General features: G+C 38.2%; 1 protein-coding gene across 1 annotated transcript in view; it reads right to left on the reverse strand.

Moving 5' to 3' along the window:
- Nucleotides 1-26,759, reverse strand: part of COG5 (component of oligomeric golgi complex 5) — a 172,503-nt gene that overhangs the window by 16,469 nt on the left and 129,275 nt on the right. Inside the window, exons 13-18 of the mRNA XM_015850827.3 lie at nt 26,177-26,338; nt 24,642-24,741; nt 5,537-5,647; nt 4,250-4,312; nt 3,324-3,427; nt 1,606-1,843 (exon numbers count right to left, since the gene is read on the reverse strand). Of these exons, the coding sequence (XP_015706313.2) occupies nt 1,606-1,843; nt 3,324-3,427; nt 4,250-4,312; nt 5,537-5,647; nt 24,642-24,741; nt 26,177-26,338 (778 nt within the window). The remainder of the gene's footprint in view (nt 1-1,605; nt 1,844-3,323; nt 3,428-4,249; nt 4,313-5,536; nt 5,648-24,641; nt 24,742-26,176; nt 26,339-26,759) is intronic.

Raw genomic sequence — 26,759 nt, forward strand, 5'->3', positions numbered from 1 at the left:
GGGCAGCAGCCACCTGCCCTTCTCTTTGGAGGAATCCAGACAGCTCCTCATCAAGGCAGGAATGAACATGCAAATTCCCCTAAGTTCAGAAGAAAATATACCTTCATTTTTTTACTTAAAAGGCAACCCATGTCAAAATGAGAAAAATATATGTTTAAAAGATAAATGAGTGATATTTTTAGTATTATAATAACAGGTGCTTAGATCAGATGCTCTTTGCAGTAGAATTAGGTAAAGATATTTCCTAAATTTATACAACTTACTTAAGAACTGCAGAATAAATTACAAAAAAAATGCCCATATTCTTTCCAGAGGAGGAGTCAGGTGTCCTTTTTTTTAATCTATTTTATGCCATTGTCTTCAACATACAGAAGGGAATAGAACCTTCCCACCAAAAGCAATTGAACACATCCCCTGCTAAGATTAATGGCTGGTTTTCTACTTCTGAATAACGAATACAAAAACTTTACCCAAATTTATTCAACCTATTGCAGGGTTGAATCCGCTGCTAAAAAAGTGACGGTTGCATAAGAATCTGAAAACTGACAGAGCTGGAGTTGATTCTTTCAATATCTACAGCCAAAACAAATTCACCAGACGAAAATGGCCTGATATCCATCTCCTACATTGGGTCATTTAAGTCCCCAGACAAGAACATGGAAAGTGGGGCTGCTTTTCACATATGAAGGTTTTCTGATCAGGTCAGGTGATCTGATCTGTATCTCCTGACAAAGATTTTTCTTCTTGCCTTCTTTTGGGGCACTTAAATGCAAAATAAATAAAACAGCCATAACCCAGAAATGAAACAGTAACTCCCTCCTTCCCTGCCTTCTTCTCGTACTCCAGTTACCTACTAGCCAAAAGCAGTACTCAGTATGCAGACAAGTGGGGCCTCATTCCCCTTTCCATCCAGACAATATAACCTGTACCCTCACACCAATCTAGTGAATGCCTTTGTTTTTTGGCAAGTTAATCACACAATGTTATTATTGACAAATTAGGTTTGATGATAACAGATAACACAGACAAGCAGTGGGTATTAATCTAGCAATTTGCTTTGTTTTAGTTCAGTATAAAGACAGAGGTAAGTCTGAGAGACAGGCAAGTCAGATCATAAAGAAAATCCAGAAGAAAATGAAAGGGCAGTTCTTCCACAGGATATTATTATTTCTTTAGTTTGTCTCCTACTCTGCTAGGCAGGTGAGTTAGTGATTAACTGCTGCTGGCACTGTGATATATTAAAGCAATTAAGAAAATGACACACCGCTGCATTAGGAGAAAGAATGAAGTGAATGAATGGTGGCAAATGATGGACATACCAAGAAGGTCAGACAAGCTGGGTAAAATTTCAAGCTGAATTGAAATGCAACAGTCACTTGATGGGGAGCTGTCACACCTCCTGGAATGTGCTTTGCAATGACAAGGGATCTCCAACTACTACTGGATACACCTCTCAGGATTCACTATCACAAAGAAAATGTTTAGAACTGAAATGCACAGATCTCTACAACTGCTTACACTTCACTGGGGGCAAAAGCATTGATGATACCTTTCAGGGAACACAGTGAAGCAATGATAAAAAGCAGAAATAAGTATTAGGGGTACCTGTGCAAAATCCGCCGCAAGCCGCATCTTCCCACCTTCACCAAGGGGCCTTATTAGACTGGCATTGCGAATGAAAAGTTCAATTGCTCTTTGTGCCATGGCTTCAGTGTTATCAAAGACAAAGTCAAAGCACTCAAAATGTCTGAAGTAGTCACTCATGACTCTTCCTATAAAACCCTGTAGTTCTTTCATGTACAGAGAACAAGGGACATCTGGTTTTCCTGAGCTGGATAATGACCTGCAAAAAAAAAAAAAAAAAAAAAAAAAAAAAAAAAAAAAAGAAGAAGAAAGACAAAAAGAAATAGGGACAGTTAAATTTATGTTTAAAATACAACCAAAAATGACTGGTTTCTTTTGATTTTTTTTGCTACCCCAAAAAGTCCCGAGTACCATTCAGGCTCCAAATGCTGTGTGTAGCTCTATCTGAAGCTGTGGTCAAAGAATAACTCCTCATCCCTTCCAAGCAAGATGCAAGAAATCATCCCACTCCAGCCTGACTTACAGAGCCTCCACAAGTTTGGAGATAAAGCTCAAATTCAGCCCCTAAATGTAATTATCCCAGCTGCTGGTTTACAACTCTAAAAATGGATCAGAAAGTGCAAGCACATATCACAGGGTCACTACTTACACCTATAGCAATCCTATTTTCTTAGAATTAGTTTCCTAGATTGCTCCAAATCCTGGATTATAAAGTAGATCTAGTTATAGAAGCAGCACAGAAGCTGGAAAACACAGAAATAAATCACCTTTCTCTTTCTTTGAAACACAGCCAGGCAACCAGACTCTTTCAAACTGAGGAACCTGAGCATACAGGATATATAGCAGAACTCAGCCTTTGGCTGCAATCAGTTTATTCACTCAGAGATATTTTACTAGAGGCAGCAAACGAAAGACAGAGAGGGTAAAATATAGCTTTTGCTTTTGTTAAAAAAGTCCAAAGGAAAACAAAGAACAGCTCTGAAAATACATATTTTTTTCCAGAGAATTTCAAGGACAGAATACAAAGGAGTGACGTTTATTGGCCAAATCCTCTGCATCTGCAGGACATCTCATGATGATGTAAGACACATCAGAACAGACATAACAACCAAAACCGTGCTCACAAAGGAAGTCTCAAGTACAGTTAGGACTTGAGATACCTGCAGATAAAGAAGACTTGAAATGGTAATCTGAAATTTCACCAAAAAAAAAAAAAAAAAGATTTGTTGAACCATTTCACATTCAGTAATATGTTAAGATTTTTATTTTTTTTCTACGTAATTCTGAATCAGAGGTTTTATGCTTTATTTTAAGAAGAAAGAGTACTGACGTTTCTGGGAACTATCCAGGAAAGAAAAAAAAAAAAAGGCAAAAACACAAAATAAGCAAAAAAAAAAAAAAAAAAGCAGGGAATCTTTTCAAGTAGAACAGGGTTTTTTTAAGGACAAAAAGGGCCCCTGCTTGGATTTCCTTTCATTTTAAAATGAATTTTACTCAACAGATAGGGAGGGGAAAAAAAAAGTGAAGAAGACATATGCTGCCCCATTAATTTGTTTCGATAGATGGCTGTGTTAATTGACCATAATGTATCACCTACCATCCCCCTAATAAACACGGGCTCTTGCTCCAAGGACGTTGCAGCAATAGCAATTTATTATGCATATGGCAGGAACAATTTATTATGCAGAGGCAGGATGTCTTACTAAGGCAATAGTAAATTTTAAAACACTGGTATTTACCCAGAAAAATCTTCCTGGTGCATCGTGATGATAATAGCTTCTACTGAATCTCCTACAGAGTTCAGTAATGGTTGAACAGCACTACCCATTAGATCATGGACTGCCTAAAATAGGATAAGAGAAAGGCAGAAATTAGGAACAGAAACTGCAAGCATTTGCATTTTGACACCTCAAGAATACCTTCACAGTTTGTTCCAATTGTGCTTTTTTAACTATTCTGTATTAGAAACTGCTAAATAGGAGGACAAAAGTCTAAGACAGCATTTATCTTTCACGGATCTTACCAGTATGGTACATAAAGAAGGCTGTTTACTACTTCTATGTATATAAAGCATCGCTTTAAAAAGATGCAGAGTGATTCCTGGTTTGTAGACACACATTTTGGCATACACACTTGGTTCAGCTGCTCATTTCCCCAAGACAGGCAAGCTGCCCTTCCTTCCTCTGCACACACCCGCTCCCAGATTAGTGCACAGCAGGATAGATGTGGATAGCTGTCACCCACAGCACCCCAGGGCCACATGGCCATACATATTGCCCTTCAGAAAAGCACCAGATAGCACAAAGATCATAATTTTATGTGCCTGCATGGCTGCGTGTCAGGGGTAGCGATAAAGGATTCAGTTACTGCTGTGTGAATGCTGCAGAGAAAGGCATTTATTTTCTCAGTCAGACGACATCTGGGTTCCAACCATTATGAGAATATTCTTAAATACAAACGTTACTCAAGCTGTGACTTAGCACATGCAACACTTAGGTAGCTGCAGATAGGGCAAAATATAAACTACAGAATATCTGTGTATCTTTGGCTAGTGTATACTGACACTATGTAACACTTGGGAAAAAGAAGCCACCATTTTACAAGTAACAAACAAAGCAAACCTCAGACCCCCCCCCAGTGCATTCAATCTTGGGTGTTCAATTACCTTCAAGGCAGTTGTGATCGTTTCCTCAGCAGCTGCTGGGAATGAGTTCTGATTGGTAACAACCTAAAAACATTGAAGTATTTCTTAATGATAAATGTTAATAAACATTCAAAGCGATTAGAAGCCACAACACTTAATTCCATATAAAACACACTGAGTTATATTTTCTAATGTGTGCACTGTACGTAACTATCAAAAATGTTTTACACAGGCAGAATTTTCAGTGCACCAATATCAGTTCTTCACTCTCAAATCTCCTATGGGCTCTGCTGCTACTTTGGCAAAGAAATGACTCAAGAGATTTTAACTGAAATACAGCTGAAGGGTTAAAAGTACCAGAATACAATTAAGTGGTGTATTCTCCTGCTGCAAGCTACAGAATCTATGGAGAATTGTACAAGCAGCTCTACTGCAAACATTTGAAAAGAGCAGCTATGTTCTTTCTCAGTACTGTAACCTGTATGCAATACTACACATTGAATAGCTGACTGTGTGCAGCTACAGTAATATTCAAACTGAAAGTCAAGGGATGACCTGAGGAATATTCAACCGATTTCCTTATAGTTATGAACATCTATGTAATAGTCTTTTTAAGCCTATTTAAAAATAGGCCTTTTTAAAACATTCTTTAAACATAACCACAGTCAGGACTACTCATGATTCTGTTTCTAATCAGGCTAGGATTTAAACATGATTAACTAGAAGTACTATTATATCTGTTTGTATTAATTTACAGAGGCTGTGTAACCACTGATATCACTGAGTCAGTAAACTGGAATTGTTCATAACTGAGCCGAGTACAGAAAACATTTCCAGGCCAGACTTGGGACGCAGCAGCCATGCACAGAGATGCATGTGAGGTGCTTCTTTTCTTGATTTCACCTTTTCTTTCTCCTTTTCTGTTATGCCACAAGTGTGGGAAAGCAAGGAAGGTCTTCTCAGAAAGATAAGCTCAGGCAGGGACAGATGAAGGCAAGGGTTACTGGGCTTACCAGCAGAAAGACAGAGCTCTTGTGATAAGAAGAAAACTTATAATAATGGCTGTGAGATGTGATTATTCTCTATAAACACATCTTTCTCTCCTCTTTTAATATTGACAATTTATCACACAGCAGTGCTTAAAAAAGCCAACCAAGTCTTGAAAAGCTGTACAAATGTAGAGCAAGACAGTTACCAACCCCAAATATGTCAATATTTGTTACAGTGATTACCAGTAAGGTAATATACGTACAGCACAGCAAAGAAACTTATTTTATGGAAAGACAAGGAATATCAAAGGAAGCCTACCTTCAGAACCGCTTGGTGTAGTTTGTATAGTGAATTAACTACAGCCACGTTCCTCCTCTGTCCCTCTGTGAGAGGTCCAATCACCTGGCTGGCATCTCCTTGAGTAGACAGCTGCAGTGATTGCAGAAATGGTTAGAACAGCATCAACGCTTTAAATGGTGCATCTCCTCTAAAATTTAGTTAACTAAATTTAGACTGTGGCACAGTTCATTCTTTGACCCCAATGTTTTTCCATTGAACTCACCTCGATTCATGTGATTTCCATCTTCACACAACATAAATCGAGACAAAAGGAACAACAACCAAGAAAGACAGCTGTCTCAGCTCCCAAAACCACAACATTCAGACCCTTGTAGATAGCTACTCCCTGAACATCTTCAATTTTATAACCTAAAAATTTGACATCACCTGTCCAGGGATGCAGTATAAACCAGCAGCAGCACAACTGAAAACAGCATATGAGCGTTCAGATCTTGCTTTTGTCAACTACTCAAGCATTCCCTAAAATGTGTTTTCTTTTCCAAAAGGTGGCTTACAGCTTTGTACATACTAATGATTTGTACTACATAAGTGAGCAGAAAATAGCATTTCAAGGACCAAAACTGCTACTCTTGTCCTTAAAAAGTTATACTCATGAATCCTTCAGCAAAAATGAGAAAATTAACTCTTCATTTTTCAGCACTACTGTGTGCTTTTTATTACTAGCACAGAAGTCAAGTTTCCAGGATGACACATAAACAGCAATTAAATCCAGAACAGTTCTGTAAGGATCCTGCAGTGTATATTTATAGTTTCAAATAAAATGAATTGTAACTTGGAAACAAACAGAAATTTTCTTGTGCATAGAAAGCCAACGGAATACCAAGATCAACAAAAGGCCATGTGAATTTTAGAAGCATATAGAATCATAGAATCACCAAGGTTGGAAAAGACCTAAAAGATCATCCAGTCCAACCATTCACCTATTACCAATAGCTCCCACTAAACCATGTCCCTCAGCACAACATCCAGTTGCTCCTTGAACACCCCCAGGGTCAGTGACTCCACCACCTCCCTGTGCAGCCCATTCCAGTGCCTGACCACCCTTTCTGAGAAGTAATACTTCTTAATATCCAGCTTGAATCTCCCCTGCCGTAGCTTGAAACCATTCATTCCCTCTGGTCCTAATATCTTAATATTACAGCAAGAATAGCTATTAAAAGAAAGCTTTACTGGGATATAGGTATCTCACCAGCTATCTATATTGCAGGATACAAAGTTATCCTTCAGGAAACTCATGAAGATACCTACATCCAGAATCTCTCAGTAAAAATATACTTGACTCGTTAAACAAGCCATCAAGAAAGTTTCATGAGGTGCATCTTTACCAGCTGTAGGTCCTATGGAAAGCTCTGCAATACCAAATATGTGGTAACAAGAATTACTCAAGAAGAGGAACAAACACTGCCTGAAGATTTTCAAGGTATGCGAAACAAATTTTTGCTAGAGAAAGTCTATTCCTGTACTTCCCCTGGCTTTCATTCTGCACAAACTCAGCCATCATGCAAATAAAGTTATCTACTGTTTGCCAGCACTGCTAATAATGGAAGTTTTAGGCAAGTTCTCGCAAGCACACACGAACACAGATTTATTCACAACACCAGAGTGACAGTATCAGTTCATTCAAATTTCTTCACATTTAGGATTTATTTAAGGATAAACATGTTTCTGAGGCCTTTGCAGAGGCAGAAGTCTTTTCTAACACATCTCTAATTGTTTGACATCAGAACGCATTTTTCAACTAGCTGATAAATAAATCATTTCAGCAGCTCCCTGCCTTCCTGATGAGATCAGCCATGTAAGCTATGTACAATTCTGTTTGCCTCCTACTATTTCAATTTGACAGACCTGACTGGTTTTACGAATTCTGCTTCTCATGCTCACAGCTTCCCAGATTAATGACAAAACAGCTGTGCAGAGAAACACAACACCCTGTCCATGCAGCCGGTCACCTCACACACCACAGTGACCTTTTCTCACACCTTTTTGAAGCACTGTACAGACTATTCAACTCAACTGTTACTTTGCACATTTACAGCTACTACACATAAAAGACTCTATTAGGACAGTGGAATTTTACACCCTAGACACTTCAATCTCAGTTCCTCAGTGTCTATTGCAAAGGTCTCACAAGTTCTTTTTCTTAACTCATTATGAAATCATTAAGCTCTGTAACTTCTGCTGGTAAAAAAGGCTCAACTAGCAAGCAAAAATGGTAACAAGTACAAAGATAAGCCTTCTGCAGAACAAGGAATTCTTGCATTCAGTACTGGAGCAATACAGATTTACAGGCAAAATATAAGAAAAGGCCTTAAAAGCAACCTATCCTTCTAAGATTATTTCCAATATTGAATTCTCTTCAAATTAATCACTTTGAACTTTGACAGCAAGATGTGCTGCTCCCTTGTGTATTTCAAGAGAAAATCACTGGTCTGGAAAACACAACTCTGGGAAGCAGCAGTAGGCACTGAGCAGCCCAGGGCTCCCTGGGATGGCGTCCCACAAGGCATACCATGGAAATCACTCCTTCCAGCTCCAGCTCCAGCTCCAGCTCCAGCTCCAGCTCCAGCTCCAGCTCCAGCAGAATTTCATGCGGTCCCTCCCTTCTCTTGCTGTAATCCCAATGATTTCTATGGTCTTGCCTTAAAATGGTTCTGTCTTGAGGTCTACCCAACAGTTCACCTATATATGCTTCACCAATGGCATACATGTGGATTTCAGATATTTTATCACTATTCAGTGTATCCAGGTAAGAAAATACTATCATTGTGTCTTCCCAGTCTCAACAGACTGTGCTTATGGCCCATTTATCTCAGACACAAATCATCCTCGCTTTCTTTTCCATCATAGTTGGTTTTACCAATGAATCAGAGTCATCACTCTCATTTATATAGCAAGAACTCTTGAAATGCTGTGCTACATGTAGCTCATGCACTTTAGCACAGTGGTAATGTAACTCTTCCTCTGTTATCTGTCTGCTGGGAATTGCACTGTGTAAATAGGTTAAGTCAAATAAGTGTGACTAAGCCACAGCCACTCAGCTGTAAGACACAATTCCTTTTGAAGAGAGCAGTAGAGGCAGCATTTGTTTCCTTTTTAATCACTTATAGTTATCCAGAGTTGCAGAATGCCAGAAGGGTGAATTTATGCTAAATAGGAATTGGGAAGACAGAAGGGGTGACTTCATCCCAAAACAGAATTTATCTGGGGAAAGCAACAGCTAAAAGACAGTGTTGGGCTGGAAGATCACATCCCATCTCCAGGGATCGACTGCCCTGGGAGCCAGGCTGGCTCGAGTCTGCTAGCTGAAAACAAACTGAAAGGAACAATGCAGAGGCTGAACCTAAATGTGTAGCAACAAGGACTGTTAACTGCTCCAATTTTCTGTATCTGTCCTTAAACACAGCAATAGATTTCTTATTCTCACTTCAGCTGAGTGATCTGATTTCACTTTCACCTTTAAATTTATTTACAGTGATTCTGCAGGCATTAGCAAAGCACCGGTGCTCCATATCCCAGCAAGTGGTAATTCTAGAATAGGTAACACATCAGTATTGGCTCCCTTTGCTAGCATGAAATAGCAGCACAGGCAATATTAGATGCTAGGGAGAGAGGTTCCAACCAGCAAACACAGCGAGGGCTTTTGCTCCATGCATCACAAGGGCTGTATCACAGCACACTCAAGAATGTGAAAATGAGCTGCTGTTCTGCTGGGCATTTCAAGAAACCTCAAAGGATAACTGTTAGACTGAAATGAGGGTGGAACACTGGAGGCATTGCCCTTTTGACATTCTCTAAGGCAGGAGGATGAAACTTACTCAGTGTAGCAGATGGAAGGAGGTTAGAAAACTTCCTTTTAAAAATCCAATTCAATATAATCTGAGGACCAGCAATTTGGGCGATTCTTCAGGAGAGGCAGATTTGTCTATTTTTTAGAGAAATGAGTAGGAAGGACCTCATCAAGATACATTGCAAGAGAAAGTCATGAAACATTTGAGCAGAGTAAAGACTTAAAGCTAATGGTGGAAGCCACAAACTTCCACCAGACTGAATGAGGAAGTGGGGTTCTATGTTCAGAACCAGTTGTGTCCTACAGCACAGACCTGCGGCACATCATTACTTAAAGCTTATGGATTAACATTTGGAAAAACACTCATGGATAGGCCTTAAGGATACTTCTACCTAAAAATTCTTTAAAGTTCACAAAATAAGGGCTTCAACCTGAAAATGCTTGCAGAAAAAATGCACAGTATAACTGAAGGATAATTTATGCTTTTATATCCTAAGTTATAAAACAATCAAAAGCTTTGCCTATCTTGAAATATGAACAAAGAGTTTTGTTTTTGTTTTTTTTTCAGCTGATTTTATATGTCTACAGCCAAAATGGTCATTCACAGAAGCACAGAATGACCCAGGTTGGAAGGGACCTCAAGGATCATGAAGTTCCAACCCCCCCTGCCTGGCAGGGCCACCAAACTTCCACATTTACTAGATCAGGTTGCCCAGGGCCACATCCAACCTGGCCTTGAAATTCATCGATCATTCATTCATAGATCCCTTTGAAATTAATGGCATAAGACACACCCTTCTAGGGTGCTGCCAATTTCATCCTAACATGTAAGCTTAAAATACACCAGGCTTCCTCTCACCATTGATTATGAAGGGAATCCAGATCTGGTTTCAATGTCTGTAAGTGTCTTCATTATAGGCAACTAAGTTACAGGAGGTGAATCTTCCTATTTTCTTGATGACTGACTGAGATGTTCATTTTAGTGAAATTAGAAATGAAACTTGGGAAACTGAAATACAGAACTAGAAGTAACATGAACTAAGTTTGCTTCCTCTTACAGGTAACTTTTATAAACTCAGCTCGCCATAATGCCCTTGTGACAGCAGTGTTCAAGTTGTATACAGCTCTGCATGAAAAAATGTCTGATAACACTGGTATATATGCTAATACTGCATTTTGTGGATGCTGAAGAACTGAGATAGGCAGTACATGGAGGTTCCTGCTAAACTGAACTGCTACTCTAAGGAAATTCTTGCCCAGACCCTACTGTCAGGCAGTGTCTCAGTTAAGCTTCTGCCTTCATTTTGTTCTCCTCAGGCACTTTATTTTTAATAGGGTTTCTGAAGGAAATAAAGCTCAGTAGTGCAAGAACTGCCCCAGTCCAGTAATATACAGATGAAATAGCTGATGAATTTATTGAGTAGTTTACTGAACCCAAAATGACGCTTACAGAAGCTGATACACAAAAAATGTGTCACAAGGAGAACAAGCCAGCTGAAGGCCATCTGATTTGCTTCAGCCTCACATGGCAGGGGACTGTAAGCCATAACTTGGCACTGTGCTCTGATCTAATTCAGAATCACGCGAAGCATTTTATTTTAGTTTGTATCCTCCACTAACATGAACCACGAACATGATCGCCCTGCCTCCAGATTGCAGGTGGGAATCAAGAGCAACAACAGAGATGCACATGTACTGTCTAGGAAGAGATATTTAATTTAATGGCCATGGATTTGATTTCATGTTAAGACAAATGCTGTGATTTCTTCAGGGTAAATTCCTGTTTTCATCATGAAGCACAGAATCACAGAATGGCTTGGGTTGGAATGTTCCAACCTCCTGATGCATCTTTCCTTATAATCTGTTTTTGACTGGAGGTGCCTAACCTCCCTGCTTGCAACAGGTGGCAGCTCAGAACAGACACTGATTTGCTTGCTGTTCTGCTACCATTCCCTTCACAGATTACACATTTGGTGACAAAGCTCAGTTTTACACTAAGTAACCATGATCTTGTGTGCATCTTTCTTGACAGGTTTAGAAAACTCCATTTATTTCATTTCTCTATTATAAAACAGCCTCAGCAAACCCACTCTTTAAAGAGCAGGAAACAACATTGTAATTTAGGAGTACCAAGAAGATCTTAAATCAAAATAAGACTAAAGTAGCGCCTCTCAACAACGCATTTGATCTAACTCTAGGATCATGAGACTAATATGTTTTGATAGCACAAATTGAACTCCAATTGTCAAGCTGACATTTTCGAGAATAAATACATTCCTAATAGAGGCAGCTGATGTGGCCATACCTCTGGCAGAAAGCAATCAATCCATCTGGTACTTGGCCTCCTGCCTGATCATAACAACTTATTATAAAACACAGAATCCATTTACAGAGTCTCTGAGTCAATAGGGCTCGGCCCTGGGATTTCTCCCATAAGCTACAAATAATTGGGATGATTTACTATTTAGTTTAACGTTCCCCATATGGCTGAAGGAGCCTTTCACAATCTCTTTCCACCTAAGTAAAACAAACGATTACCAGAATCAGTTTGATATTTTTTGTAAAAATATAACACTGTTTAACAGCAAAATACATAACAATCTGAACCCCACCAGCTATGTCAGCTGATGTACCAGTACACAGAGAAAAATCTGCAAAAAAATTAGAGACATAATTTAAAGGCTGGAAGTGTAAAATATGAATGAATCAAGGGTACGTGAGGTCCCTGATAAATGAGGATAAATTAAAATGAATGCCTTGCTTTAAAAATAGCCAAATAAAATTTAATAATAGATCCTAAATAAGAATTTAAGTTCTTGAAATGACTTCTAGTTTTTCAAAGATGGAATATTTCGAGATGCGAAGGGGGGAAATCATCTGTGAGTTCAAGCAAAAAATGTAAAATAAGCATAAAAACATTTCTAACGTTTCTATTGCACCCTCGGGACATTCTTGCAGCTTCCAGCATTTCTTTTTTTCTCTCTTTTTCTTTTTTTTTAATTTTTTTATTTTTGTGTTTTTTTTCTTCAGAAAAATGGAAATTTTATATTTGAGGAATATAGGAAAAAAGCTCCTTGGTGAAGGCATTCAAAATCTTCCACAGTAATCGTTTTGGGAAGAAACATGTGAAACTAACATGTGAGAAGGACAGTAAACTCCTTGACCAAAGAAAAATGAGCCACTGTCATGCTCATACTAAACATGCTAAAACAACAGCAACCATCAGATTGTTCCCTAAGGGATACGTGCTTTTCCCTTTCTTTTTTAATATTCTCAAAATCAGAAGAAACTGAAGGAAAGCAGCAAATGGTCTTTCTGGAACAGAAATGACAGGATTTATCTCTATGTTTTGAATCACAAGAGCAATGAACAAAATCATCAAAAGTGATTTCACGGTCCTTCAAAAAATGAGATGTCTTAAAACAACTTCACTTTCCAAAAGCAGCTGGCACTCATTCACCGAAAACCAGTTTGTTTAAGGAATCTCAACAAATCCTAAACTGAAAGCACTTGCACTCATTTGCCAACTGAAAATCACGCTCCTTGCATTTGACATCTTTTCAAGACTCCCATTTACCCAACTGCCTAACCCAAGCCTCCAGAGGATTTCAGAGACAATATGTGTTGGTCCTGATATCTCTGACTCTAACACATTACTAAATTTTCCATGCTTGCCAGAATAATGACTGAATGATTAATCACATTTTATGTCATCACAGTAGTTGTTGGTCCTAACAAAGTGGACTACTGATAATGTACCTCCAGATGAGAAAAGCATCCGTCTATCCGCAAGACACGCCAAATCAGGAGGTCCAACATCGTGGGGTTCATCCATACATGAAGAGTGTAATCAATTTATTTAATTGCCATCTGCCATTTTTTGTATCCCGTCCACACATTAGCTGGGTATCTAATACTTCTACACTGTGGAAATTTACAAAGGAGCATAACACTGTCAAACTCTAATTAGAGTTGCTCCATAATTATAAAATACAAAATACATTACGATGTTAACATACTTTGAAATATTGCCAATCAATTGCCAAATAATAGAATTAACTTGGCAGGAGATGATTTAGAGCCCAGTATAACAAAATGCAGTAAGAACTGTGCAGTCTTGCTCTTCTTCTACCTGTCAACAAAACTGCATGCAAGATTTATACAAGTCTTCTAGCCACCTTCCCAGCAAGATGAAATGAAGCACGTAGTACTCCCGAAAGCAGCCTTTTATGCTTGGATGATTTTTTCTGGAGTTTAGCCAGTATCACTTAACATCACACATTTGTTATGTGAGTCACGATCTAACCAGCAAAAGACAACATGAGAATGAAGAAAATGGTTCATGAAGTTATTTTTTAATGCAACTCTCTCCTCTAGATTTTTAATTCCATCTTTTAAAGTTTATATGTTTGGTTTGTTTGTTTTTTTTAAGTGACCTATCATTATTTCCTATTCCTTAGTATTTTCTGGCCATTATAAGTAGCTTCCTAATGAACGTGAATCTCCATACAAAACTCTTCTGATCTTTCCATTAAAACAAAGGAGATCCTTAGCTAACCTCTAACCATTTTCAAATTAGACCCACTGTCAGCTCTCGGTTTTCTTATTTTACTGTGGAATAGTAACCTTTTCTGAAATTATTTTAGTATATAATAGCCTCCTACATATTCTATTTAAATACCTATTAATGAATTCCTTTAATGTGCCTAATACTGAATTCATATTTTTATGTTCTCTCATTTAGATAGTACAGTTCCAAGTTTTTCAATGACAGTAACACTGTGTCTTCCAAGTACTACCGTAAAACAATTAATACACCTATTTCAAAGAGAAGTGGGGAAAACATCATCTTTTACATTACTTACATCAACTGACCTGTTATTTACAGAACACCTTTCCCAAAGTGTCATTTCATTATTGCTCTTGACTACTTGTGAGTTCATTACATTTCATACTTCCTCCCAAAGTTCACAATATTAGACACTTAGACAGGTGGACTGGATACATTTCCCTGGAACTGTCAGCCAAATCTCATTGTTAGAACATGTCCTGAATAGTGCTTCACTCTCAAAAGAAAACTCTCAGTTCAGTGCAACACCACCTAATATAAGATGTAGATTAATTTTTGTAAGAACACACTAAAAAATGACCATCAGAAATTTACCACATGCCATTACAGTGAGAACTCATCATACTTTTCAATTCAGAAAAATCACAGGTCTCATAAATTTGATGGAGATTAAAGGTGGTGCAAAATTTGTAGCATATGAGCAGTATCTTCTTTTCACTGGAAGAATTTGATTCCAGGAAGCGTCTGCTCTGTCCATCTCCCTGTTCTCCCTTACTTCATTGAATTATTCAGCTAGTTAAATTTAGCTGTATCAGACAGGAGTTGGGATGTTGTGTTTTGGATATTTTTACTTTTGACTAGGCAGACAATGGAGAGCTTTTTCAGTCTAGCCCGTTTCTGCCCTTTTGTATTGAAACACTAAGTATAGACAGAGAGATTCAGAAAAAAACACTGTCTCCATGATTGCTAAGAAAAGACTAAGATCCAGTCCTTCCCATTCAACTAGTTTATCTTTGCATTATTTCAATTTTTAAACCACATTTCACATTTCTACAATTCTCAACATCTTCAATGATTGCAGCAAGATGCTCCAATATAGTCTCTGGATCCTCATAATACACCTTAGCCTTTCAGATTCTGGAAAAAAAGAAGCCATTCATATTGCTTATAATCTAAATAACCCTCTGAAAACAGCTTATGTAAATCTTCATTTCCTCAATCAAACATGACAGACGCTTTTTCTTTGATAAATGACATGATGAAAATTCCATGTAAATATGCTGCCTCTTCCTCAGTTCAGAGTTTAAGCTGAATTAAGCGCTGTTTTCTATTCCACCCGGCCTTCTAGCATTTTCTTTCCTCATCCTCTTTATTGTAACAAGGTTTACAAACTAAGGAGAAACATTAATACATCAGAAATTGTCTATTAAAAGTATAAACGAAGTGCAGAGCACATTTCATTGTAATCTCAGGAAGAAGTTCTCAGGAAGATCTGTGAAGCATCACCAAAGATAAACTGCAGCCTATTTTATATTGACTATCATATATCAAATGCACCATCAACCCACAATGAAAGAAATCAAGGAAAAGACTGCTCTGTGACAATATCATAGTTACGATGATGAGAGGGATGTGCAGAAAGTTGTCACCTATTTTAAACGTTAGTAATTACAAACTCGTTTATAAACACACTTCAAATCAATGACCAGCTTTGTCACAGTAAATTTGAAAGAAATAAATTTTCTAGAGCACTGTAAGAACACAGACTGTTTTCTCACAATCTGCCTCTGCAAACTCAAAAAAACCCCAATTCCACCGCATTCTAAATAGCTAGCCAGTGGATCAGAGATCTTTGATGGGGAGATACCAGCACTGAATATTCAGTAAAAGTGGAAAACTGTGGAAATATCATTAAAGGTAACAGTATGAGATTAAGCTGCTGAAGCAGCATTAAAGGACAGTACAGTAGCTGAGGATGTAAGTAAAGCAGAATTTGGAATCTTGCACCTTCAAGTTGACAAGTTCAAATATAAACGGTGTTGAAGGACAATGAGAGACAAATTGTTCGGCTCAGCTTCAGTCTTTGTGGAAAGCAGGCACTTATTAAAATCTTTGTAACACATAACACTGACTTTCAGTCTTGTACAGTGAGAGTGGTGAGGCACTGGAACAGGCTGCCTAGAGAGGTGGTGGATAACCCATTCCAGGAGACCTTCCAGGTGAGCCTGGATCAGACTCTGGACAGCCTGATCTATCTGTGCTGTCCCTGTTCATTGCAGGGGAGTTGGACTTGACAACCTTTAAAGGTCCATTCCAGTTCTAAGGATGCTGTGATTCTATGAATCTTATCTGAAGCCTCAGGAAGAAAGCCTGTGATAGAAAGGATGTGAGAGAAGAGAAATTCAACTTTAAAATGATCCCTACAGAGTAGAGATAGAACACAATGATGGGATAATGCACTGAGCCATACAAATTTTGTGGTTAATACTAAAAATAATTTAAGAACAACTGCAGCAAAGCTGACTTTTCATTATATATATTTTGATGCTAATCTTATGTAATGAATTTGGTGCTGATCAGCATGACAAAGATCAGTGCTCCAAAAATATCTGAGCATGACAGACAGATGGATGCTCCTCAGCCTATATATCAATCCATTACATTCACTAAAAATAGGACACTAAATTACAGAAGGCATTGGTTCCACTGGCACACAAGAAGTTGTTATCTCAGCTGGTTCAAAGAAAGATATGGCTACCAAAAGAAACTCCTGAATACTGAGAAGACCTGACATCCGAGAGCTTCCTAGCACACAGCCAGCAATACGTGGAGCTGCAAACCAGCCACACCACCACTGAAAAGTGCTCTTTTCAAGGGCTAAGAATCTGGTAGAAACAGCAAATGCTATATGAAAAGCAGTCACGTACAGCTGACAAGCATCACCGACAGGAAAACATGTTTAGGAAAGAATATCTTTTGAAGCTCTGGCATTTTAAGAAAATCTTAGGACCAGAAATGTTCCTAAAGAATAAATCAGCCAACTTTTGCCTCAGAGATTATTTACATCAGAAGTATGAAAGCATGAATTCCAGATGCAAGTAAAAATTACCCCAATCTGTCAGCATTTTAAGCTTCCTCTTGAACAGATTTCGTATGCTGCTCTCTTTCGATCTCATTCACATCTTGGCTACATCCACAGCAATAAATTAAACAGCAACAGGAAAGGTTCCTGGACTGTACAAATGATCGTCTCCACTGCTAAACTGCTGGGACTGTCCTCAGCAAGTGTTTGGCCTGAGAAGTGACTATTCTCCCAGCTGATCTCCAGAGATGGAGCAGGGCTTCACATTGCAGAGTTTATCCCCAGAAGGGCCTTGGCAAGCAGCCACTGTGTTTGGAGGAGAGCCCTCACCAGGCTGCTTTCTGCCAGCTGGCCTCAGGGCCCAAGCACATCTCATTCGGTGGGATAGATGTCACTATTCCATCCCATGTCAGGGACTCAGGAAGTTCACAGCTGGGAGAGGTCCTGAGTGTCAGTCAGAAGTCTTTGCTAACCTTGGATTCTTGACAGAGAGGCAGATATTAACATAAACATCAAGACGACAGCATGGAACGATTTAATACACAGCCTTTCTGTAGCAAAAACAGGCATGTTTTGCTGATCTTTGAAGTGAGGCCAACACTAATCAGAACAAGCCTCGATGATATAAATTTGCCTTCAAACAGATGAGACCAAGCTCATTTACTTACATTCACTGTTCCGAGGTCAGTCACATGCATTTCTTTCTATGTCTATACTCTGTGGGGACAAGCAGTGAGTGATTGGGATATATCAACATTTTACCCTGAAGGAGGGGTTAAAATGAAAACAAATGGTTACATTTTTGTGTTTCTCATCCTCTCTACCGGTATTTTCTTTCTTAAATAATAATGCAGTGTGATCAAAAACATGTTACTCATAATTATGATGGATAATAATACTTTCTACTAACACAGTTCCAATTACAATCTTCGGCACCAGTTAATTGAAAGGGAGATCTCAGTAAGCACTCAGAACAGGTGAAGTTTAGATATAATGTCTTTTAATTTTACTCATAGAATTTTTGTGTCAGAGTTGATTCACATTTAAGCATTAGTCCAAGAAAATAGTTTTAAAACATGTGAACAAACAATACAAGGCTAATTCAAGGTTTCCCTGTTACTTCCCAAGAATCTTTTTGTACTACCATATTATTGCTCTAGTGCTCTGCCACTGGTGGACATTCTAAAACCATATATAACATTACGTAACTCAGATATTTACTTAAGTAAATGTAAATGAATCTCCATATACTACTGAGATCCCAAATAGTGAGAAACAGCCTGCCCACTCTTTATCACATACATCAGCTGATGCTGACTTTTCCTTGAAAACAAGCCAGAATTTCAATGCCTAGTTCTCCAAAGAAAAATACAGACAAATATACTTGTGCACCAAGTGTGCCGCAGTCCATTGCCTCTGGGATCAGAATGTCAAGTTCTTACTTTGCCTTTTGGCATGTTTACTACCAGAGGTTTATAACAGGTGAATCGATGTCCTGCCTTTGAAAATACATAACAATTTGAACTTCAGTGCGGGGACTCTACTTTCTCAGACACTCACATCTTCTCTTCAACCTCTGAATTCACTTCTATTCCTGGGTCTTAGGCATTTTTCCTTTGAAATGTATAAAGTACATCAAATACTATCTTAAGTTTTCATAAGAAGCTCAGGGGAAGAATTCTTTGAAAAGCCAGGAAGGACTGTAGATTCTCTTCTCTACAGCTGAAAGTTATTCAGGTAGCTTGCACTAGGCAAACCTGTAAATCAGAAAATCCTGCACTCACTGCCCGGGGTAAAATGCCAATCAGATGCCAAGCGCCTACCATAAGCTGTGGGCAAAGGAAAGATTTGTAGCTCACCCAGAGCACTGCACACAGTCTGTAATTTGGGCCTCCACATCATTCATCAGCTTTTGTAAGATATATGACACAAGTCCAACCATATTTAGTTAAGAGAACTTAAAAAATATATATTCAAATTCTCTATCTCCTTCCTCCCTCATTACACCCACTCTCCTTCTCCATCTTTTGAGTGCTTCCTCTTTATAATTGCTTACAAGTCTGACAGTGGGTAAGATCTCCATTAAATCATCTGCCTGCAGCCTCTTGTCTCTTGGAAAGATCCCTTTTTTTAGACAATCTGTTAAAATTTATAATTCCATAAAATACAAATATTCCATATTTAGGAACTAATTACAGGAAATCACAGCTCTCACTGACTATCCCAGCCATAGGACAAATCTTCCTAGTGTAATATGATCGTGCAAGTTCTTGCTTTGTCTGTAAACAACCAGACATGATCTTGCCCTCTTTGTGCTCCCAGGTGAATGAGAAAGTTGTTCTCAGCCTGAGCTGGTCTCCCTGGCTTGGAGTGAAGCTGGAATGTGCCCTGCTGTCCTGGGAGCACAGCAGTGAGCCAGTGTTTGCCTAAACCAGGTAAGCACACCATTACATGTAAAAGCGACTTTCAAGATAGCTTGATCTTCCAATCATTGCTAACATAATCACTCCAACCTGCTACAAAAAGCAAGTGGGCAACCTGATTTTTACCATTCTGCCTCTGACAATTGTCCTTTGCTTGTTTAATGGTCAAATGAGACCAGCACCCTTGTCTCTGGCACTTAGGCCTTATGGTAGTAGGTGAAAAGGCAACCTCCACAACACTGACAGCAAGATAAGAAGGACCACTGTGGGACTCTGACTGCAGTTACTAAACACAGTCTGACAGGATGGCTGTAACTCTTAGGAACAAGCCACTAAGAAGCCTTCAAGTTCAAGCATCTCTAAACAACTGCATTGTCACGTTCACAGCAAAACACATCCCACCTCGGTGTGCTTGGTGGGTGTGTTAGTGTATTTCAATCCACCCACATGCAAAGCTGAACAAAAATAGCACAAAAGAACATACAGTACTTACATTTCTACTCATAGTATATGAGATAATTGAAATAATCACTCAAAAGGCCAAAAGAATGAAACAAACAAAAAACAACAGTAAATATTACTTGGAATAGTCCTGTATTGAGAGGTGAATAGACTGGATGACCAAACAGGACTCTGCCATCTCAATGAAGACAAAGGATCTTAGAATTTATTTTTCTGCTTGTTGGCCAAAGTATCAATCTCATGACCTTACAGAGCTTTTAGTTTCAATGTTTCATGACTTGTCTCTGCCAGACATCCTGTTCTAAGGATTATTAAGAGAAATACTACGTCCCTATCAGCAGTCAAACCAAAACACAGTGATTGCAAAACTGCAACAAAGAGGTTTGTAGTAATGAGAAAAATTACATTCAAAATTCATCTCAGTAAATGATAAAATTACAGGTAATAAATTAGGGAAATGTAGTTTTGTCTTACTTCCAATCAAAAAGTGACTATCATTTTCATTTCTATATCTGATTCTAAGAAGCATACTGGGAGAAAGAACACAAAAAAACAGAAACCCAAGGACTTAAAAGACTCTTGAAACCAATCACATCTCTTTTCTGTCTTAAGGCTTGCACAGCAAGCCTGCAACTCTGGACTTCAGGAGAGCAGAATTTGACATGGTTATATGAGATAAAGCCCTGGAGGGAAGAGGGGCACAAGAAAGCTGGTCAGTATCCAAGGACTATCTGCTCCAAGCCCAGAAGCAGTACTTCCCAAGAAAAGGGAAGGCCTCTGTGGATCAACAAGGAGCTCCTGGACTTATTTAAGCACAAAAATAAAGTTTACAGAGAGCAGAAGCAGGAATGGGTTTACCTGGGAAGACTACAAAGAAGTTGTCTGAACAGCCAGGGTTCAGGTTAGGAAAGCTAAAACCCAGAGTTAAATCCAGCCAGGGACATAAAGGGAAACAAGAAGAAATTCTACAGGTATATCAATGATAAACGGAAGGGCAGGGAAGATGTGGACCCTCTCTGGAAGGAAACTGGAGACCTAGTCATGGGGGATATGGAGAAAGCTCAGGTGTTCAATGGCTTCTTTGCCTCGGTTTTCACTGGCAAGGGCTCTAGCCATACTGCCCAAGTTACAGGAAGCAAAGATAAGAACTTGAAAGATCTGCCCGCTATAAGTGAAGATCAGGTTTGAGACCACCTAAAGAACCTGAAAATGCACAAGTCCTGATGGACCTGACGAGATCCATCCACGGGTTCTGAGGCAACTGGTGGATTAAGTTGTCAAGCTGCTATCCATCGTATTTGAAAGGTCATGGCAGCCTGCTGAAGTTCCCACTGGTCGGAAAAGGGAAAACATAACCCTCATTTTCAAGCAGGCTGTGGATGCCCCCTCCCTGGAAGCACTCAAGGCCAGGCTGGATGGGGCTGTGAGCAACCTGGTTTAGGCTGGTGTCCCTGCATGCAGCAGGGCGGCTGGAAATACATGATCTTAAAGGTGCCTTCCAACCCAAACCATTCTATGATTCTACATATATAGTTAATAAATAAATATATATATCTGTACATACATACAATAGTAGTGCAAGCTCAGAAAGTTTTTTCTGGTTACAGTGCATGACAAGAAACATCTGGAGAGCATTACCCTGGAGGATCCTGACATGCAATTACTGCTGCCATTTCAAAGCTACCTAATGAAGATGCTGGTGAGATACAAGCCCTCTTTTCTGTCTCTTCTCAACTATGCATTACATAAATGGATCAAAATCTAAGAGGCAGATTTGTGATCTGATCTTTTGTTAAGCAGCACAGATTCGCACAAAGAAAAAAAAAAGAAAATTACTCAACTTCTTTGTTTTCAGGAAACGCAAGTTAGAAGTTTTGCATGAATCTCTCCCCTTCATTTGTACTGATCGTCAGCATCTGATGAAACATTTGATTTCCCTTATGCGGCCAGATAAACATGACAATTTACTCCAATCAGGATGACAACTTAGGGTATTTGCAAATTAGAATAAAACTTTATTTTTTGCAAATTGGAATAAAACTTTATTTTTAAAACTCTTAAAATCTGGTGGGTATTTTGTTTGTTTGTTTGTTTTTTCTTTGGGAGCCCTTACTTGTCCAATGAAATAGTTAACAGATAAAATGTCTTGATAAGCAGTAGGTATGTTATGAAGCATGGAATGGATTACAATGTGCAAATTCAGAAAAAGAAGATTTCATTCTTATCCAAAATACCAGATCAGAGTTTTTAATCTCTTTTCTGATTTGGAATGACAAGGACATAGAAATGCTGACTGAACAGAAATTTGCAATGATGTCTGTAATCATTATAAGAATGCTTGGGCTGTGTTAATTAGGGAAATGTTAACAAGAAGATACAAAATAATAATGAAAGAGAGAAAATACACCAATCACTCTTCCCCAGCATCACCTAACAAAACACAGGATGGGTGATGAGGTTAAAGCTAATAGTCTTACATATATTTTTACTTAATGCTATGTGTAATTAATTATTCCTTCAAACTCTGCATTGTAAGAACATCTACAATTACACCGCATGAACCAAGTACAATAATTTTGAATATGTCCTGGCATGCAACAACATTAGGCATTGACAAAGGGTTAATTAAGTTATAGGTTCACCCAGCAACAGAACAAATCTACCTACTGCTCACAAGTAGTTATTTATATCTTCTGTGAAATCATTTGAACTGGTTAATACAAGAATAGGTCTGAGGCACAGCAGGAGAAGAAACAGGAAAACCAAAAGCCAACAGTGTACAAAGTCACAAGCAATGGAAACAGACATTTTGCATTCAGTGGAAAAGATCATTTGTTCTTGCTTTCATTTTAATTCTGCATGTCCGTACTGCAATATGCTGTTATTACTCAAAGTTAAAATCCTGAATAGTAATTTTCTTGTTACTTACCCTATCTAAAGCTAGCTAAAGAATCAGTGTGTTACTAATCAAGTCTTAGTAAAATGTGTATATGTATATATATATATATTTTTTTTTTTCTGAAATCATTATTTCATCTAAAAGGAACTGAAGAAAATAGAAACCTGAAATCTGTCTGTGCAGTTTTGGAACTGCGCTCTTATTTGTCTTTCTCACCACTCAAATCTATGTAGAACAACCTGCCAACAATATGAAAACAATTGTAAAAATCCAAATGATTCTGAAAAGTACCTCTATGTTCCAGCATGGAGAATTATGATTTTTTTTTTTTGTTTTTTTGCTTTTAATTTGGAAGATAACTTTGTTGTAAATTCCTCCAGGAAATTCAATTTCCATCTTTAGCACTGGCATACTACAGCTATCAGAAATTAGGCATCGGAACAAAAATGTTCAATGGTCACCTTCCACAGCTTTTAGAAAGCTAATATTGTAAACCGGATTGCAAGTCTGAATGAAGATTGCATTCTTGGCTACACCACAAAAGTATAATGAAAAAGTGGTGTCTGACATAGCTCCTGTTCTACACATGGTGAACATTTCAGGCTCAATCTGTCTGCCCAAAAATAGGCATAAAAAAAGCATTTAGATGTTCTAGACTATATCCCACAAGGCTGGCAAGCATGACGTAGGACATGGGAGAGATGCTCTTCTGGAGAGGCAGCTGGAGGGAAGGTTTTTTAGTATTTTAAAGATGACACTATACACACTGACACTGTGTTAAGCCCTTCCTGTTTAATTTCTTTTCTTTTTATTTTTTTTTTTAAGATATATATCAGTAAGGAAATTTAAGATTGCAAAAATGAAAAAAAAAAACAAACCACAAAAGTAGCAGCGCAATACAAAGTTTGTACTGTTTTACAATTTGCAGGTATATCCTTGGAGGATGTTTATTCTGCCAGCTTGACTAATCCTGTCTCCTGATTTTTCAGTTTCAAGTTTTATTTTCCCTTGAATTCAAGTAGTTCAAAGGCTTAGATTCCCTCTTAGCCCCTACATTATTTTAGTTACAGTCAGCTAACACAAAGCCACAAATCACATATTTTTCAGCTTTCTTCCACAAATCCTTTTTCTTAGGGCTTCTTAAGAACTTGCCAGCTGGCTGATCACAAAATGATGCACACTCCTGAACAAGCCACTGGCCAGATTCAAACCCTAATAGAGGCGATGAGCACAGCAGACCCTGGTGTTTATGCTTCTTGCCAGCCTAGTAAACACACTGATTTCTTTTTTTGAGGAAACTGTAGTCTGAAATTATGGCACCATCATTTGGCATCTTTAAATGACGACTCAACTTAAGAAATAACTTCTAAGAATATAGCAAAATAACCCCAGTTCATGGATTTATTTTAAAATTTTAAATATTCTTTATGGCCTTCATGACCGCTTCTCCTGTATTCCTTTCCCATACGTTTGCAAATTTCCAATACAACCCATTAAACAGATGTGGTAAACAAAGTATTTGCTATTGAATTTCAGATTTTCAAAGCTATTCAGAGAGAGCGTGATTAAACTGAATTGAATAATCTTGATTTTACTTAAAGACAAAAAGATTACTTTTAACCAATATGACAACTTCAATTTTCAGCTATACACACCACTTGCATTGCTATCCATACACTGTACACTTGAATGCAGAATTTAACCCAAAATATCTCCAAGTGGAAAGCTTTCAATAGTTTTGTCGATCTAGACTGCATCACTGTTATGTTGAAAAGGTACAAAAAAGAGAACATCCTACACAGGAAAAAATAGAAGTTTCAAACATTTGTAAATTACTTACAAGCTGTTCAGACTTTACACCGTAGAGCTGAATAGTCTTTGCTACATTTTTGGCCACAGCTAAACTGAGGTCTGGATCAACAGCAGCCACATTTAGCTCACTAGAAGAAAAGATCATAAATCTCAATTAATAACTTAGCAGTTAATTAATAACTTAATTAATAACTCGCTAAAGAACTAACTACAAATACACTGTTAGGCAGCAAGTCAGTTTAGAAGAAGTAATACATAACCACGTCTTTCTAGGCATTGTAATTCAGTTTACAATTTAACAAGTCATTTGGGAATTTTATGTGCAGAATGTTCCTATTCTGGTAAAAATGAGCAAAGTTTAGAAATGACACTTCAGTATGAAATCACTATTAGTAAGCCATTCAAAAATATTGACTGCAATTAACTACATTCAAGCTTTGGCAGCAGCCTTCAAACATTACAGGTGAATACATAGTCATTCAACTCTGGAATTACATGAGCTGTGCAGAAATACCCAGGGGATGCCTTAGCTTGACACAACTAATAAGCTGTGTTTTAGGCAATACTATGTAGTAACAAAGGCACCGAGGGAGTGACGGGGCACAAATGTAAGACAGAAAAGACTTCTAATTCACTTCCAGTATTCCCTGTTCATGGAACCCCACAGATCTCCATCAGTTGGGGTTGCATTCATATATGCTCTACCGTGAATGCAGACAAGCACAAAAGGCATCTGAAGTGAATGTAATACCGTGATTAGTTTCTCTCAAGAACTTATAAAGGGTCCCTCCCCATCTCTCCCCAAAGCCTTATCTTCTCTGGACTAAACAACTCTTTTACCCTCTTTTAACAGCCCAGAGTTACTCCAGCCCTTAAGTCATTCTTACGCTGCATGCCCCAGAGCTGAATGCCATTTTCCCTTTTCCTAAGACAAGGAGGAAAATATCACCAACAGCCACACAGATACACATTTTCTGAGCATTTCCAACTCCCAGTCACAAGTACAGTGTCAGTATTTAATATTAACCAAAAAACACATGTGTACACACACACTGACATGCACATTCATGGTGTGAGAACACTGCCCACTATTTTCATGTTCTATTACAGTGATCAGTGCTTACCAAACTCTTAGGAGTGAAAATACTCCCCTGCTAACTTAAGTATCTCATTTTACAAATTCTAATTGGAATCTCGTACTCAATTATTATCTTGTGTTTTTACTGTAACAGATTACTTACACCAGGGATTATCATTTGCAGATGAGTAACTATTATTTTATCTTTGATACAGTCAGAATAATGAAGATATGAGACATTTACAATAGGTATAAAATTTCTCTTCCTCATGTTTTATAAGCTTCGACAGTTAAACTAAATGAATATTTCAGTTGTTCCAGAACAACCAAACACAGAAGAGAAATCCTGACAATTTTTATGATAATCAGTTATAGAATTAAACAGTAACTAACATTTTATTGGTAACAAAGTCTCATTTCTGAAGTTGTAACATAAAAAACAAGTCACCAGAGACTACATTTTTCAGTGTACTATATGTGCATACCTGGCTATCGTTTTAATGATGCTTTCAAGCTCATCAGAAGAGGGAGGATTCCGACCTCCAGGAGGGAAGACAAGATTGATGGGATCAAAGAGTCGAGATAAGGATTTTGACAAATAAGCAGCTTCATATTGTTGCAGTGAATCTTTCAAGGCCTTTTCTGGGCTGCAAGGATGAGACAAAATCAGTACATTTTAAGTTAAGGTACCCAGTAGCACTGAACCTTTTCGGACCGTACAAAATTTACAGTACCCAGTATGTTTTTTCTTTCAGCTATTCTAGCACATACACTTGAAAAAAACTGAATACAGCATAACAGCTTGCTTTTCATTTGAATCACATAATTGGTCAGGCAGCCATCCTGCATAGTTAAATACAATTCCTAGCCCTTTCTTTAAGACCTATAAGGAACTCACAGTTAAGGTGTTCTTAAGAAGCTGTTCCATAAATAGTTCTATAAACACCCGCAGTATCCAGAAAATATCCTTAAGACAATATCTTGCTTAAAACAACCACTTTATTTAGCAAAAGTCCAGAAATCTTAAGCCTGTTACAGTTTGATCATTCCAATATCTGCCAATCAAAT

This window comes from Coturnix japonica, chromosome 1 (assembly GCF_054131305.1).
Source record: "Coturnix japonica strain WE chromosome 1, WE-NBRP24, whole genome shotgun sequence".
NCBI lineage: Eukaryota > Metazoa > Chordata > Aves > Galliformes > Phasianidae > Coturnix > Coturnix japonica.